Source organism: Arachis ipaensis, chromosome B9, assembly GCF_059453495.1.
Source record: "Arachis ipaensis isolate K30076 ecotype BB chromosome B9, ASM5945349v1, whole genome shotgun sequence".
Taxonomy (NCBI): Eukaryota; Viridiplantae; Streptophyta; class Magnoliopsida; order Fabales; family Fabaceae; genus Arachis; species Arachis ipaensis.
The window spans coordinates 135,360,042-135,377,036 of record NC_142444.1 but is presented as its reverse complement, the minus strand read 5'-3'; the positions used below and the strand labels follow the sequence as shown (position 1 = coordinate 135,377,036).

Below are 16,995 nucleotides of genomic sequence, written 5' to 3'. Positions count from 1 at the left end.
CCGACTTCATGGTTTTTTCTGAGAAGATTTTTCTAAAGGGGGTTTTAATGAGGCACCATAGCAAGGGATAAGGGTAAAAAAAATCCTTAGTAGCAAGCGGACTTATGTAAATCCTTTCCTTTTATTAAGGATAATTCATTTTTTACCAATTTTCCATTCAAACGCATTAATTTTAAACTCGAAAAACTGCAAAAATCATTGTCCGACCTGCATGGTCGGCAAGATGAAGTGACGAAGTACGAATTAGTGTGAGAAGTTATATAAAAAATTTGTGGTCTAACCTTAAAAGAGTTAGGCCTAAAACAAAGGGCAAGAGTAACTTGATAAGGCCTGACTACTCAAAGTCGGAGTTCAAATAAACTAAGAGTAGAAAAATGATCAGCTTCTTTTACCGACGTCTTTTCCAATATCATCGAAGGTTATCGAAACAGCCCCATCAAAATTTCTACTAAGCTAACAGTTATACCAACTAAGGAAGGATAACTAAACAACATTATCAAGCAACAACCACTATCAGAATAGTGAAAAAAGATTTTTAAAACAGCAAAATAAAAGTTGTCCAAACTAGAACTATAACAAAATAAAAGTTGGTTAAGTCTACAATTATTACAAAAGATAAAATTATTTATAAAAGACCTACAAGTCGGGCCATTCAAAGCTAGAAATTATAGAGGGAAGAGTTGTTTGCTAGTAGCGGCATCTTCAAGTTGAGAAGAAAAGGTCGAAGCACATTCAAACATTGACACTGCAGTGATCGATAAAGTTGTAGAGGGAAGGGACTCACCACCCAATTGAAGATCGGGAGCTTGAGAAGCCTATCCGAATTGCGCCCCCCGAGATCTTTGGATCAGGCATAGTAGTGTTCTCCTCATCATCTGGAGCAGGAACAATCTTGCCATCCACCACAATGTTGTCGAGACTGATGAGGGAAAGGTCCGCCTAAGGAGCAACAACTCGAAATCAAGCCTTCAGGTTCGCTACCATCTCGTTCATACTTTTGGCTACGGTCTCCTCAAGCTCCACGTATTTGTCTCGAGATTTAGTGATCCCATCCACCAAGTTGAGTTTCTCCCCGAAGATCCTGGTATAATTCTCCTCGGCATTCTTCTTTAACCCCCTCCGACATGGCTAAAGTGGCTTCTGCCTGCTTTACTTTAGCCTGAGCTTTGCCAAGGTCAAAAAGTAGAGATTCTTTTTCTTCTTCCCACTCCTTTTTAGACTCCCTCAAGGATGCCACTACAGCCTACAAGTCAGACAACGTGCGTTGAGTAGCACCAAAGGGAGTTTTCTCCAGTTCTCTTGATAAGGCTGCGCATATACCAACTATCCAAACTCCACCATGGATGAGAAGCTAAAGATGGCTCTGTATAGCAATGTCGTCCATACTAATAAAGCTACGGGGAAGGATGTTTTTCTCACTCCAAGCAAGGGTGTTAAAACCCTGCTCATATATACTACCCGAATTCGAAAACTTACGTTTTTTAGGGTTCGGCTTGGGATTGGAAGGTAGAGGATGAGCTGTCTGTTTGGACGAACTAGACGGAAGAGGGGTTGGTTGGGGAACCGGATTAAGAGTAATCTTCAAAGAAGCTGAGGCACCCGAGTCCGACTTAGAGGACGACAAAAGATCAGTAGTTTTACCGGTCCCTTTTAGTTGTATGCTTTAGGCAACAACATTCTTCTTTGCAGTGTTTTCATAGAGACCGAGTTGGGAGCCATCTTTTCTACATGATACAAAAGTTAGGTAACGTCAGTCACTGAAATTATTTTGCTAAAAGGACTATAAAATGGAAAAGAAGACTACCTAACTCGGACTGGAGCTAACTTGGATTTCCTAAATATCTTTTAGTATCCAGATAAGGAGCTCGGCCCCAATATCCTTGTAACAACCCGATTACACTCTCCTCGATCTCATCTAAGTCTTCCAGGTTATACTTAACAATCACAGGGTTCTCTTTCCAGTACAAAGAAAAAAGGGGCTCATTCCTTTCACCTAAAAAGAAAGGCTGGACACTCTCTATAGCAAGAACCTTAAGAATTAATTCTTAAAATCATGAAAGGACTCATCAAAGGTGGCAAAAATTATTCTACCCTGAATAGCTCAGAAAGAGACCCAACCTTGTTTTTTGGAGCTAAAAGGTTTGGTCAAGACAAAAAGATAAAAAAAAAAAGAACTTAAGAGAAGGTCGGACATCTAGTTTCCAATAAAGAAGTTGTTATATTTTCAAGAAATCCAAAAATTGGATGCAATTGGGTAGGAGCAATATTGTAGAAGTTAAGGACCTTGGACTCAAAATCAGAGAAAGAAAGGGTAGCTCCTAATTTTGTAAAAAAATAATCATACACATATATGAAATGACGTTCTGACCTATCAAATCGGGAAAAACAAACCCTCTCCTTAGGATCGGCAACTAAGATCTCATACATACGCTCATCCTCTCGATTCTCACACAACATATGGTGCCTACAAAAGGTCTCGGTATACTTTCTATTAATAACGAAGACAGGAGTAAGAACAGATATATCTATCCAGGTCAGGTTGGATGGAACTTTAGAGGACATATTGTGAACAACTAACCGACAAATACAAGCTATACCTACAATACAACAAATAAGAAAATTGTCACAACAAGAAGTCGGGTAATATTTACGGGAAGTCGGGTCATCGTCAACAACACCAACCAAGGATTACAATTCTTAAAAATTCTTATACAACACAAACTATCATCACATTATCAGATACAAAAATGGCACTATCTTTAAACATATAAAGTGGCATCATTTAGCGGCAACATAAGCATGAAAATTCCACATTCAGACCCACTAGCAACAGTAACAAATAAAGCTCAGGACCAATGCAAAGTTTCTAAGGCTAAACTCCATTTTCAAAAGTATTTCCGACACCGATAAAAATAACAACACCATCCAAAAATCTAAGAATAAGAAAGCAAGCAAATTTTCAATTAAACAACACAAAAGTGGCAAAGCAAAACGCAAGAAACAGAGCAAGAAGAAGGGTAAAAACCAACATGAAAAGAAGAATGTGAGACGAAAAAATGCGCACTTCAAACAGCAAAAGCACGTACGAATAAAAAATCTCCAGTAAAACAAACAAACAGAAGAAATCTTGAAGAAAGAAAAGAGCTATGATAAATTTTTGGAAAAAAAAAATGAAGCCGAAGCAATTCAGAAAAGAGAAAAAGAAGAAAGAGGAAGAAAATTGAGTATTTATAAGACACTGGAGAAAAAATGTCATTTCACACTCTTCATTAATAGCATGCACGGTTACTAAGGCTATCGAAGAAGGAACGTGCATGACGTAATGTTTCGAATTTTAAAAGCACGTCGAGTACCCGATCTGTCCTAGATAGGCGGTTTACCCGACGTGACGTGTCAACATCCAAAGCCACAAAATGTTTGAACCTAGCCCAAAATAAAGCTAGATTCAAAAAGAACAAAAGCCCACCCCATAAAGGTGGCCTCGACTACTCCTACCCAACCTCATAGAGGTCAGGCGCAATGAAGATAATTCAACCTTATTTATCTGAATAAATAACTACTTTTTTAGAAAATGGGAACAGTTATCTACCATTAAAAGGTGGGACTATTTTAAAAGGTGATTATTCTACCTACTATAAATATACTAAACACCCTCAGGTATATTCAGGACCCAATCTACTAAAACCCTTGTTAACTTAAGTATCGGAGTCTCTTACAGGTACCACTCCCACCTCCTCACGAGGAACTCAGACGGCGGCACCTCGGCACCGATACAAATCAGACCCTGCCTCAGAAGAAGTCTGGACCTCATGTTCAGGCCCAAATCACTATTTCAGTTAACCCTCGGAACAGAAGATATAAGAGAAAAAGTTAAAGTAGCATATTTTGTAAAAAAAAGACAGTAGAATCTCATCTAAGGTGGTTTAGACATGGAAAAAGAAGATTAACAAAACACCCAATTAAAAAGGTGGATAAGATGAAAGGTAGACAGGTGATAAATGATAGAAAAAGATCTAAAAAGACTCTATATAGGGTGGTCAAAGAGATCTACATATCAACAATCTCATTAAAAAGATAATACACGACATGACATAATAACATTCTTTAATCTCTATAGCTGACCTATTTTATGGGATAAGACTTTGTTATTGTAATCTAATTTGATTCAAATAATTGTGATTAGCACTGTATTGAATTAAATTATATTATATTGAAAAATAAAATCAAATACAATATAAATCATAATAAATTATAGATTTAACTACTCTGTTACTCTTTATAGTTTTACTAAATTTATAATTAAATCTCTATACTTTTTCTTTCAACTAGGTTCTTATATTACTTTTAATTTTATAATTAGGTCATTATCAATATAAAAAATATTAAAATTGACAATATTTTCCTACAAATTAAAAATATCTATAATTAAAAACTTAATTAGATCTTTAATCATATATTTTTGAAAAAAATATTTCATTAATTTTAACATTTTTAAATTAAAAAAATTTAATTGATAAAAAAATTAAAAGTAATATAAAATCCAATTGATAAAAAAATAAAATAAAATTAATTATAAATTTAATAAAATCATAAAAATTAACAGACTAATTAAATCTAAATTATATCAATGTTATCCTCTAAATCAGTATCATAAACGCCTTCTTTTAGTTAGTCCAATAGCTTGATCTAGTTGCTAGTTTACACAAATGTCGTTTACGCATACCTAGCGGCTAGAGCAGACAGTACCTAATTTGAATTTATGCGCTTTTTGCTAGAGCAGACAGTACCTAATTTGAATTTATGCGCTTTTTTCTGAGGTGAACCGATATGTATGCGAATTGCATACAACAAAACTAATGTGCACATTGGATGAGAGAGTTATCGTTGTGACCAAATTTAAAAGTTCACATCTGAAGGCAAGTTTTTTTTCCTCCTATTAATAGATCGCATATACATTAACATATTTTTACATGAAATCATCAATCAAATATAAACATCACTTCCAAATCTGACGCTTGGTAGACCTACCCATTTTCTGACGCTTACAAGACTTTCCATTCATGAATGCTTTCTTCTTAATCTTTCTTTGATCTATCATCTTCTCATGTCTCTGTTTCCGATATCGTGTGCGGTTATTCAACCAGCTGAAATAATCTTTTCCTGTAGTGCAGACAACGAAGTCCACAAGTTCATCATAATCATCGAGTTCTTTGGGGTTTCCTAGTATGCAATCAAGGAAAGCTTCCCCATTGCAGGTGTAGGAGGTGGCAGAACCTGATCTGTAAAATATAAAGGCAGAAGGGACACTATCAGGTATCCTGCAGGAACCTTTTCACTTAAACAAAACTGTAATTACTTCATCAAGCAATTTATGAAGCTGTTCAAACCTCAACAACTCATAAAAAGAATAACAATAGCACTAAAACTGAACAGTATTGACTCGAAGGCACTTTTTCTCTATCTTTTCATTTCAGCTTCAGCAACATTATAATTCATCGGACTAATTGCATGACATTTCCTTTTTCTTTTCAAAGACAAATGCCCAACACCTAAAAGGCCAAACTGGATTACAATTTAGAAACAATGTGTACCTTAAATTTTCCTTTTGAATTCCAATGAACTGCTCTACAACTTTGTAGATAGATTGTTTATCTCCATATCCGACCCCCTGCAAATTCACCAACGATTTAAGAACAACATACAAACCAAACTTAATTCAAGAACAAGAGAACTGAAAGCACATTTCACCTCTTCAGTATTATTAGATTGGACTACAATGGAGCAAGATTTCAGTGGTCCATGCCTTAATGGATCTAAAGAAACTAAATCCCCTTCTTCAAAAGCAATGAGAGACATCAGAGCCATAATTACATATATACACCCCTTTGCCAACAAATGTAGCTCACTACTAAAACTTATATATAGCAAGCCAGAGAAATGCACAATCATCGATTTTGAGACACTGTGACTTGTTGTTTGTTGCATTTTCATCAAATCACACAAAAAAGCTTGAAAGGGTAAGCAAAACTTTATTTCTTGAAAATGACGAACATGGCTGATCAATGAACCATATTTCTCGTGGAGAGAGGTATTTTCCATGGTTTTCAAACAACCTGAAGCACCACTATTAATTAGACACTTAACCGCTTGCATCAACGAAACACCCATGAACTTCAATATGGATGCAAGAAGACATATATCTCTGGCACTGGTATTTTCCTTTACACAAAAACCATCTCTAGAAGGATATTGGGAGAAAGCTCGATGAATTAGGCCTTCCAAAATTGAGTCAGCCATGCCCCTGCATGAATCAGCAAATATGCACTGCTTCCCTTTCATAAAAGCAATGCAATCGGCCAAAATGTTGGCTTTTGTTTTGGAGGATATTTTGCATGAATTATCTGACAGCAATAAGACTTGGTTTAATTTGCTATTTGTGACTTGCAGAATAGAAGATTGAAATGTTGGATGATGCTTCTTATGCTGGGACAAATCATAGCCACATTTCGATTTGGAGTAAAAATTATCAATTTGCAAATGAGTAATGTGCATAGAGTACAAAATAACAGCTTTTTGGAATCCAATTAAGTACCAGTTAATATTAGGAGCCAAACTAGTGGAATCTAAGCCAGCATCAATGGCTTCAGAAACCAAGGAGATTACATGTGCCTGGAACATCTTTGGTGCAGAAGGCATAGTAGGGTCCATAAGCAATGATATGGCAGGTGCAGGGCTAAGTCCAGGAAATCGAGAATCCTTGTCACAATGCGAAAATAATCTACTCACAAAATTCTCAAAAGCATTCTCATTAGAAACTGACAGATTAAAATGGGCAGCTATCACCAACAGAACACTTGCAAAATCATGATGCATGGAATTGTGCACAAAAAGCTTTTCTCTCATGGAAGATACTGAATCGACAAGCATGAGATAGCTTCTTAAAGTTTGATGTCTTAGAAGCTCATCTGCAAAAACCTGAAATAACTTTCAAGTTTAGTTGGACATGAATCATAACATTTCTATACATGTTTGTGTTTGGAAGTTAATAAAACAGCTAATATATATAGAAAATATGACTACAAACGTCAAAAACTTGGATAGCTGTGACAAGAATATTGCATTTGCAACTACAACTAAAATTAATGGTAAGCAAATTGAAACTAAAACTTCAAACAAACTGAAAGAAAATATTTTCAAAGCTGAATCCATCCACACCATGAGGCTGGTCATCAGAACAAATAAGCGCCAATGACAATATATAGAGAAGACTGCACTGAAGAAAAGATGTAGACACTTATCTATGCTGATTTGGTAATGTCAAAGAAAAACAATAGGCCTTCCACAAGAAAAGTGATCCAAAAACAGCAAGTCCAATTAAAACAAAAGTCTAAAACTTCATAAAACCTTCAGAGAAGCCACTAGAACTTTACGGTTTCCTCTGAGTTATTCTAAGGGACAAAATATTGCTTTTACTACAGTCGAAACCGTATAGTTGAATCCATGCAACCAACTAAAGCTATCAAAAGAAAACGTGGCTATTGCTAATATTCTCGAACGCAATGTGTAATCAATGCACCCAAATTTTCAAGTAAGAAACAAAATCACAACCTCCACAAAACAATTTAAATTAATAACCAATCCTAAACTAAACATCAGAAACATTAATCAGGCAGAGAACATAGCCACAAAAGCAGAAGCTAGAAGCAGTTGCAGGTAGTAGCCTTGCCTCTAGCAGCGCACACAGAAACGGACGGCAAGAATCGGATAGTTCCACGTCAGCACCTGAGACGAAGTTCCGGAAGCGCAGGCGGCAATTAGCGACGTCGACGGAGACGAAGGCGTGGAGTGCACGGTGGAGAAAACGCGTCTTGTCTACGAGGAACTTCTGGTCGGAGTGAAGGAGTGTCAGAGAAACCATGCAGCAGCGAAGAAGGATAGCAGCATCTTCAACAAGCGGCCAAATCCGTGAATTCGGATCCGGATTCGGATCTGACCCGGCAGCGTGACGGTCATGGAAGAGAGGGAGGGCAGAGAAGAGAGTTCGGAATGCGGTGCCGAGATTTTCGAAGAAGATTTCGCAAAGAATGAGAAGGTCACTGTGGTTGAAGTTGGAATTGGATTTAGAGAAGGAGAGGTATAGGGTCTTAGGGTTTTCCATTTTTCATGAGAAGGAGTTTCTTTGGCTGAGTGAGTGAGAGACAGAGAGAGCAGGTTTTGGGATTTTCGAAAGTGTTGTCCACGCGGGCGAAATATGAAAAGAAAATACAAACAAAAATCATAATTAAATAATTTTGAGTAAATAATTATTTTTTAGGCTATGGATTCTTTACTTTTATATTTTTATAGGAGTATCATTAATCTGCATTAAAATAATTATAAAATATATTCCATTTTTTGTAAAAATTATTAATTATATTTTGACCCCTCTAATTATTGATTTTTTAACTTTGTTCTTTTTTCTTTCATTCTCACATTAGAAGCATTCAAGCATTTAGAGAAGAGAAAAAAAGGTCTGTTAGGATTTTCGTACAATTTCAATTCCTGCATTTTTCTCTTTCTCTTCCTCTTCCTCTTCCTTTTTCTCTGCTGCAAATTTCATTAGCATTATCCTCGCCGCCGCAACACGCCTCCGCCGCCACCGCAACCTGCCGCCTCCGCGCGCTACCTGCCGCCGCCGCCCACGACGCTGCCCCCGCCGCGCAAGACGCTTTTCTCCACATGTAATAGATGTATTGTAATTTATCATTTGTTGTTTTGCTATATTTGCAGTTCGCTTTCAACTTTTTTTTTTCCCTTTGAATATTTGGTTTCAACCATTTTGTTAATTTTAATTTTCGGTTTAGGTTGAAGACATACTTGGAGAGCATGCCGATATTTTTATTGAGCACTATTACATAAAGCAGTCTGGTAACTGTGACCTATCTAGCATGAGCGATCCTCATGATGAATTCAAGGGAAAGAATGTCCTGATTGAGAGAAAAGAATCAAAAGATCCTTCAGAGATCACATCAAAGTACAGCATGTCAATCAAAACATATATAAGATATTCTTGGAGAATTTAGGCGGAAGCTGTTCGAAGTAAGGTCAAGGCGGGCAAGGCCACATTTGGATGATAAAGTATCCCCGTAAACATGGTTACTAATTTATTTAAGAATCTTCTATTATGATACTGGTTTCAACTTTTTAGTATGAGTCTCAAGAAATCCTATGCTTCTAGGTTATTCTATCTTGGAATGGACTGGCTATCTCATCTTTTTCCAGGGCCTCCAAGATTCTCCTGGGTGAAGCTGAGAGCACTAAGTTCTATTTTCCTGTTGTTGGCACTGAAGTAAGTTTCCCCTTATACAGATGTCCATATATGTAGTTAGAGAGCCTTTGATATTTTAGTTTTGCCCTTTTGCTGAATGACTTTTGGTATTTAAAAAGACAGAAGACACACTGCTTTTATATCATGGATGTCTGTAAATTATCCTATTATGGATAAATTTTATATTGTTGTGTTGATCAAAATGGGAATTGGCAGTTTATGAGTTAGTTGGCATTGGCAGTTATAAGGGAATTGTAGATGAAGCTTGTTAAAGGAACACCTGGAGACAATTAGATCCTCTTCTTTTTTTCAGTTTTGAGTAATTGCTAATATATTCAACTTTCTCCTTTTTGTTTTGCAAATTCCAGCCAAAGGAATACATGCAAATTGCGGGAAAAGCAGCATTATTTATTAAGAAGGAACTTCACAATGCTGAAACACAAAGGCTGAACCGTAGTTTCAGAAATTCTCCATCTAAAGCACCTGGTTTCTTGGATGATTATGCTTTTCTGATCTCTGGATTACTGGATCTCTATGAGTTTGGTGGTGGAATCAACTGGCTTCAATGGGCAATTGAATTGCAGGGCACTCAGGTAAAGATTGATATCTGAATCTGAAAGAAATTTCACGGTGCTTTGCCAGACATCGAGTTCCTCCTGAGATGTGTTACTTGCAGGATGCTTTGTTTCTTGATGGGGATGGAGGTGGATATTTCAATAATACTTGCAGGTGGATATTTCAGTTCTTCTCCGTGTGAAAGAAGACCATGATGGGGCAGAACCCTCTGGGAACTCGGTGTCAGCTATAAATCTTATTAGGTTGGCTTCCATGCTTGCTGAAAGTAAGGCTGAGCACTATAAGCGAAATGCAGAGCACCTTCTGGTCCGTAAACTGCCACCTCTTTCCTCCTAGGAAACTTGTTTTCTTCTTTGTACAAGTTCCCAAGGGTGTAAAGTGATTATCACTTGGTAATTGTCTAAGATTCCCCTTTACATGGTAGTGCAGGCTGTTTTTGAGAAAAGATTGAAAGCTTTGCCTATGGCGGTGCCTCGCAACCTGCCGCCGCCGTGCAAGACGCTGCCGCCGCCTCGCAAGACGCCGCCGCCACACTTGGAGGTTAGTTAATCATTATTTTTTTCTCAATAGTCAAGAAATTTAATTATGCTTGCAATAAAAACTTAGAAATCTATTCAGTATTTTCACTGAAAATAATTTTATTTGTATATGTATCTGGTCACTACCTCTATGGTAAATACTAAATAGAGCAGCACTATCTAATCTAGTGTAGTAGATGTAGATCAACTCAAACTTTTATGAACAGAAAAGAAAAGAAAGTTCTGGAGGCACGTGAAGTGCCATCAACTTCTGTGTATGTGTTGTGGCCAATGGCAGTGAAGGGTGTTTTTTGGATGCTTGCTTTTCTAGCTGCATAAACGGTAATTATTGGAGAAAGAGAACCGTTATGCGTGACAATGTAAAATTGACCTCACCATTGTTTTATATTATTCATTTAACGTTTTATTATAATGCTGTTGAATGGTCCTTGTTGCTAAAACATTATTATACTTTACTGCTATTACTGCTGTAACCTGTAAGTGATTAATCTTTGTTGAATGAGACTTGATTAGTAAGCTGAGTTAATTGGAATTTCTAAGGGGGGACAAAATCTAAGATAGCAGTAGTTTAGGCATGGTGGATGAACTCAATAAACTATTTATACTCAAATTGGTTTGGAATTTTGGTTTGGTTTGAGAAATCAATTCATTTTAAAATGTAATCAAACTAAACCCTTCTGGATCCTTCCAAGTTTCAGGGTCTCTATGGATGGCAAACACATTTACGTATACTATCGTCTTGGCTTCAATTTCATACCCTGCTATTCTGCTATTTTTGTTGAATTCTCTTGGTACCAATGGTGCAGGTGCATAATATCTTGATGTTTCTTTGATCACTGCTTTCAGATAAACAAGCTTTTCAATATTTTCATCTTCTATGAATGGTTTCTTGCCATATAAACTTCGTATCTTCTTCTGCACGCAATCCTGCACACTATAGAACTCGACACGGACATCAATATCTCACTCAGATTCGTGGTTTTCAAAGAACTCACGTGCTCTGATATCTTGCCTAACATTCTTTCCACTTCAGATTTTCTGATGTGGTAGAATCCAGAGATTCGCTTGGAGCTGAAGAAATGAACGACGCAGATCTTCCTGATTTCTCTCCAGTACTCGATGCATGGAGAGAAAATCAAATCGAAACCGTTGTAAGAGAGTCTAGTGGTTCCGAGCGACGGAGGTCTGCTTGAAACGTCAAGATCATGGTCTTTGAGAACCTCCTTTGCGAGTTTCGGTGAGGAGATAACTATGGCTGGTTTGAACCCTATTTGAAGGGAGAATATGGAGCCGTAGATCTTTGAGAGGTTCCATAGTTGGAGATTGAGGTTGGAGCTGTCGAGTTGGTGGAGGTTTCCGATTATGGGAAGTGGTTTAGGACCTGGTGGTAGAGTGGTTCTTTTGTGTTGTTGTTTCTTTAAGTGATGAAATATCACTACTGCCATTAGAGGAATTGCAAGAAGAAGCAGATAATACAGAAATGAAAACATTGAGTGGAAGAAATTGAAGAAGCCAATGCAAGCTAAGGGTGACTAATTAGTTATAGAGAACGATCAGATACACTTTGCTGCTAAGAAAATTAAATATCTTACTATATATATAGAGTTGAACCTCGTAAAATTGATAGTTGAGAGTCGTTATTTTTTTTTTTTTTTTTTGTAGGTATGATATTTGATATGATATGAAGCAGCCGAAGAAAATTCATAGTCCAAACGGAAGTGCAGTATATATTTTTTATGTTGTATATTCTGGTAAATCAGCAGAGAATTAAAACTTTATATTAAATTAATGTACTAGCAAGAGATGATATAAGACCAAATGCTCTGAATAAGAAGACAATTCCAAGTCGAAAGAGTTGTTACAATTTATATATGAAGGCTGGTGTATGTGTAGCAATTGAAGAGTATGCAACTTTTGTGTGACTCTACTCTTACATTCGACAAGTGGATTCATACTCATTTTGACAAGTTACGTTTTGTTGAATCTATACTAGATCCACAACAATACATATTTGTTGGAATTCATTATTAATCTATTATCTCAACTTATACAATGTACCAAAAAATACGCACGCTTCTTGTCTCCTCAGATCAGAGGTGCCGCTTCATGAATTTTTTTTATAAGAAAAGTATAAATAGACAATGAGAATACTAAACAATGTGAATAATGAATATATTATATGTTTAATTTAATAGATATGCAGATAATTATGTTTGTTATTTTTAATTGGATGGTTATTTCTTTTGATATGCCTATGCCCTTCGATGACACTAAATTCAATTAAACCAAAGAAGTAATAATATATCTCTTAAGAAGAATTGAGGGATAAATACATTACTGACAAATCTTGGAGATTAAGCTTCATAAACCTAACTACTAACTGTTATATCAGATTCATCCATGAAAGTATTGGATTTTCAATGTGTCATGAACATTAAATCTGTTTGCATTCTCACTGGTGGCTGAATCATGAATTCTCAGCCTATCAAATTTGGTACATCAATTCTGATCCAATTTCTATAGCAGCAATATAAGAACAGAAGATAACAAAACAAGGCTAAAACAGAAGTATCTTATTACAGATTTTAACTAAATACATTTCAATAGGAGGGTTATTTTGTTATTGTCATGTTTTAAGAAGGATGGACCTTGCCAGAAGAGATTCCCTTCCAAGCAGATTTCATGGAAGCAGTGGCTGAATTGAGTGCAGCCTCAATATACTTCTTGGAAGCAATGGAGGCAGCTTTCTCCATCAAATTTCCCATCTTTCTTGCACCCTCAGAAGTGTTAACTAGGCTCTCCATTTCAGCCTTTGACATGCTCTCAAGCTCCTCTTCAAAGCGCCGGAACTCGTCCATGGCACTTTCCGTGACAGAATCAAGGTAGTCCTGAGCTTCCTGCATGGAAACCTCAGCCTCTTCAACCTCTCTGTTGCTCAAGTTCTGCAGCTGCCCATGCCTTGTATGACTCAATCTCAAACAGCTTCATGAGGACGATTTTTATGGTCTGGGAAACTGTTCACTTTCTCTTATCTCTCCGAAAATTGAATCCCTTGAGGTACAAAGCTGTAGTTGGATCAGGGTCCCTGAAACCGGGCATTTGAAGAAGCTTTCAATTTCCAACAGTTCGGGTAATTTTCCATATTAAGTGATTCTTGTACATATAGTTTTTTCTTACTGGCTGTGTTTTCTTGTTCTTATATTTCTTTCATCTCATGTTAATTGTTTCCAGGGAGGGTATACATGATAGATTTCGGAAACCTCAATGTTCTGGAGTTCCTGTCGATGCGAGGAGTCCAGTGGTGCTGGGATGCAATATGTAAAATGCTGAAATTGGCAAGTGAGGTGAAGCATCTTTTTATGAAGGTTGAATTCAAAGGGGACTTTGAGGCTCTGCAACCCTTTCCAGAGATTGATTTTGTCGAATTTTTCAATAGCAATCCAAAGCTGCGCAAGATATAGTTTTTGAACGGAATAGTCTACTAGCTTCATTGCTCTGGGTTTGTCTCCAAGATTTAGCTTACTTGCTCCCATCATAATTCATAACTGTGTATGAAGTCGTGATGGCCATGCTGCAATCTAGTGTGAATGATTGTGACACTATAATGACCCAAGAATCACTTGAATTGACATATCAGAGCCGTCAAAAACATTAATATATTTGTGAGAGCAAAGCAATAACAATAATCATAATAATGCAGCACAGAGCAAATTAAGCTGAGGAAGAATCATAATTTTATCACTACATACTCCATAGACTGAAAACAAATGTCAAGGCCATGATCAAACTACTAGTCGCGCCATCATAGGGCCATAAGCCATACACATTAACATCAATACAGTTATCATCATCATTCATTTTTGGCATAAGTACTTAACAGATCAGTTTTAGAATGCACCAGGCACAAAATTACTAGCGGCTATTCGTTTTTCTAATTTATAAAACAAAACAGAAGGACTATCTTATTTATAAATTTTCATTTTGAGAAATATTAGAAGACTAATATTTTTCTTTGTATTATCTTACATACTAGTCAACCTAATAGCTGCGTTGAAATCACTATTATCCCTAGAATAACATTCCTCATAGCTACTGAGTAGCAAGGCAATATCATCACTATTATCCCTAGAATCAAGGCAGGAGAATCAAATCCAATTGGCAATTTCTGAGTGTGGAACCTAATAGCGGTGTTGAAATCATTAAAAAACCTCCTGAAATTCTAATTCGAATCCCCTCTGCCTCTAAGTTTCAAGCTAGGAGAAGCAGCAGAACACACACTGTGGTTTGTGACATTGAAGTGCAAGTAATTTGATAAAGCTAAAGCGCAATTATCAGAGCCAAAGGTGAAGAACTTGGAATCAAAGGCAAATCGACCACTATGGGATACAAAATCATGGACAAGACCATGTTCTTGTTGAACACTCGCCAAATGAAACATGGTTTTTGTTCCGTGTTACTCTGCCGAACTACCATATGAATAAGCCAATAAAACACCGAAAACTAATAAATATAGTTGCAAGTAGAGAGAGTTGACATGAGAAACACCACCATTACCACCACCAACAACAACCACAAGTGTGTTAACCATTTACAACATAGAAAGTGCGTGTGTGTGGAGGTCAAAGTCAGAGAGAGGGTCAAAGAGATTGAAGAAATAACAGTGCAAAGAACAGAGAAGAAAACATACGAAATGATGAATTGAAAAGGCATAATGATTAACTAACCTCCAAGCGTTTAGGCAGAGTCCTGCGCGGCGGCGGCAGAAGCAGGGCGCGGCGGCGGACGCAGGGAGCGGCAGCGTTTGAGGCGTATTGCGGCGGCGAGGATAGGCGAATCAAAGATACAGCAGAGGAAGAAGATGAGAAAATGGCGTTGATTGAAATTGAATCTTTAAGTCCTAACAAACATGCTTCTCTTCTGAAAAACTGAAACTAAAAAAAAAAAAAAGAAAAAGTGTAAATAACAAAAAGTTAAAGGAATCAAAATTTAATTAATAAATTTTAAAAAAAAAAAGTGGGGTATATTTTGTAATTATTTTAATGCAGGTTAATGATATTCTTACAAAAATGTAGGAGTAAGGAATTCATGGCCTATTTTTTATTATCAAATAGAGGAATGTTAGGAATCGGCAGAATTTGTGATGTTTAGTCATTAATTAGTCATCATCAATATTTTTAATGGTGTGAGATGATATTTAATGATGTAGAATTATTCATTTTTCTTTTGATGATTAAGTGTTAGTCAAATTTTAATAAAAGTGATGTCTTAAACTTTCTCAATATTTAAATACTTACAAAATTAACTACGAAAAAATTAAATTAAACATATATTTATAAAAAATAAATTTTGTTTAATAAAAACACTCCATTATTAAATTTTTATTGGTTCTATTAAAAAATTATTTAAAATTTTTAAATTATTCCTATCATCAATGATTTTTTTTATATACAAAATTATCATTATCAACTTTAAAACCCGCAATCTAATATTATTATCAACCATGAAAACCATCTTCACCCTTTTCAAATACTAGGAATAACTAATTCCAAGTTTCACTAGCATAGTATATATTAATGTCAAAATTGCATATCAAATGACGATATGAAATATATAGTTACTTTGTTGACAAAAACAATGGATGAAAATTTAAAACAAAAGTTTTCTTATTCTACAATATTTATTTTATACTTTCAGTTTCAACAAGAGCATATAAAAATCATAGAACCAATAGCAAGTTAGACTCATATCTCTTGGCTCAATAATTAAATTCATTCTTGAAAGATTATTTATTTTTTAAATTAGTCTTTAAATATTTTTTTTAATCATATTAGTCTTTAAAAAATAAAATGTAAGTCAAATTGATTCTTTTATTAGTTAGATAATGACGTAGTATGTTAATGCCACGTGTCACAAGATGATTGGTTGACGTGTCAGATTAGTGACACCTACTACGCCACGTATCACTTGACATGTAAAAAAATTATTTATAATTAAAATAATCCCTAAAAATTCACGCGTAAGTCATTTTCATCCCTACAATTTTAAAAATTAATCAAATTAGTCCTTATATAAATTTTTTTATTTTTTCTTCATAATATTAAATTTAAAATATTTTTTATAATACTAATTTTAATATTATTTTTTAGATCTTAATAAACAAAATTTTCTTTACATAAAATAATAAAAATAATTAAATTATTATAAAGTTATTTTGTCATTTGCATTTTAAAATTTTACATTTTCAAATTGTAATTTTTTTTATAGTAAATTTTTTTTATTTAAACGAGTTTATCAAATTATTGTTGGTTATATATATAAAATTTAATATTTTAAATCTCATTAAATAATACAGTAGTTATTTTAAAATTTAAATCTTTTAAATTTTTTAAAATTATAATTTTTATTATTGTTTAATTTATATGGTAGAACTGAATAATTAAAAAATCGATTTGTGGGATCATTTGTTGAATCTTAATATTTTAATATAATTTTTTTAAAATAACTACTATATTTATTTAATGAAATTTAAAAGATTAAAATATTTAAAATAACTACTATATTTATGGTGAAATC

General features: G+C 35.2%; 2 protein-coding genes and 2 pseudogenes across 8 annotated transcripts; 1 reads left to right on the top strand and 3 right to left on the bottom strand.

The window, feature by feature from the left end:
* Nucleotides 1-4,911: 4,911 nt before the first annotated feature.
* LOC107618933 (uncharacterized) lies at nt 4,912-8,256 on the bottom strand. The gene is made up of 4 exons (XM_016321125.3): nt 7,727-8,256; nt 5,749-6,975; nt 5,592-5,668; nt 4,912-5,279 (listed from the first exon to the last, which is right to left on the bottom strand). Exons 1-4 carry the CDS (start codon nt 8,156-8,158, stop codon nt 4,997-4,999), a joined length of 2,019 nt encoding a protein of 672 aa, XP_016176611.1. The 5' UTR covers nt 8,159-8,256; the 3' UTR covers nt 4,912-4,996.
* Nucleotides 8,257-8,482: 226 nt separating this feature from the next.
* LOC107618895 (uncharacterized) lies at nt 8,483-12,274 on the top strand. Of its 6 annotated transcripts, none has more exons than XM_088499636.1 (7): nt 8,483-8,720; nt 8,844-9,134; nt 9,218-9,328; nt 9,676-9,900; nt 9,984-10,189; nt 10,313-10,423; nt 12,085-12,274. In XM_088499636.1, exons 2-5 carry the CDS (start codon nt 9,132-9,134, stop codon nt 10,062-10,064), a joined length of 420 nt encoding a protein of 139 aa, XP_088355762.1. In that variant the 5' UTR covers nt 8,483-8,720; nt 8,844-9,131; the 3' UTR covers nt 10,065-10,189; nt 10,313-10,423; nt 12,085-12,274. The 6 variants fall into 6 exon arrangements, with proteins under 6 accessions (XP_088355762.1, XP_088355761.1, XP_088355760.1 ...); XM_088499635.1 differs by having other exon boundaries at nt 11,269-12,274; XM_088499634.1 differs by having other exon boundaries at nt 11,229-12,274.
* LOC107618893 (cytochrome P450 83B1 pseudogene) lies at nt 11,298-11,912 on the bottom strand (annotated as a pseudogene).
* Nucleotides 12,275-12,847: 573 nt separating the features above from the next.
* On the bottom strand, nt 12,848-15,338 carry LOC148546444 (uncharacterized; annotated as a pseudogene). The gene has a single exon (XR_015899050.1). The product of XR_015899050.1 is annotated as an uncharacterized LOC148546444 (transcript).
* Between the last annotated feature and the right edge of the window lie 1,657 nt (nt 15,339-16,995).

Coding starts and splice junctions, on each gene's coding strand:
- LOC107618933 (XM_016321125.3), bottom strand. CDS start 8,158: ATGGAAAACCCTAAGACCCTATACCTCTCCTTCTCTAAATCCAATTCC. Junction 6,976..7,726: donor TTCTGTGTGCGCTGCTAGAG/GCAAGGCTACTA, acceptor AAGTTATTTCAG/GTTTTTGCAGATGAGCTTCT. Junction 5,280..5,591: donor ATTCAAAAGGAAAATTTAAG/GTACACATTGTT, acceptor TATATTTTACAG/ATCAGGTTCTGCCACCTCCT.
- LOC107618895 (XM_088499636.1), top strand. Junction 9,329..9,675: donor TTCCTGTTGTTGGCACTGAA/GTAAGTTTCCCC, acceptor TGCAAATTCCAG/CCAAAGGAATACATGCAAAT. Junction 9,901..9,983: donor TTGAATTGCAGGGCACTCAG/GTAAAGATTGAT, acceptor TGTTACTTGCAG/GATGCTTTGTTTCTTGATGG.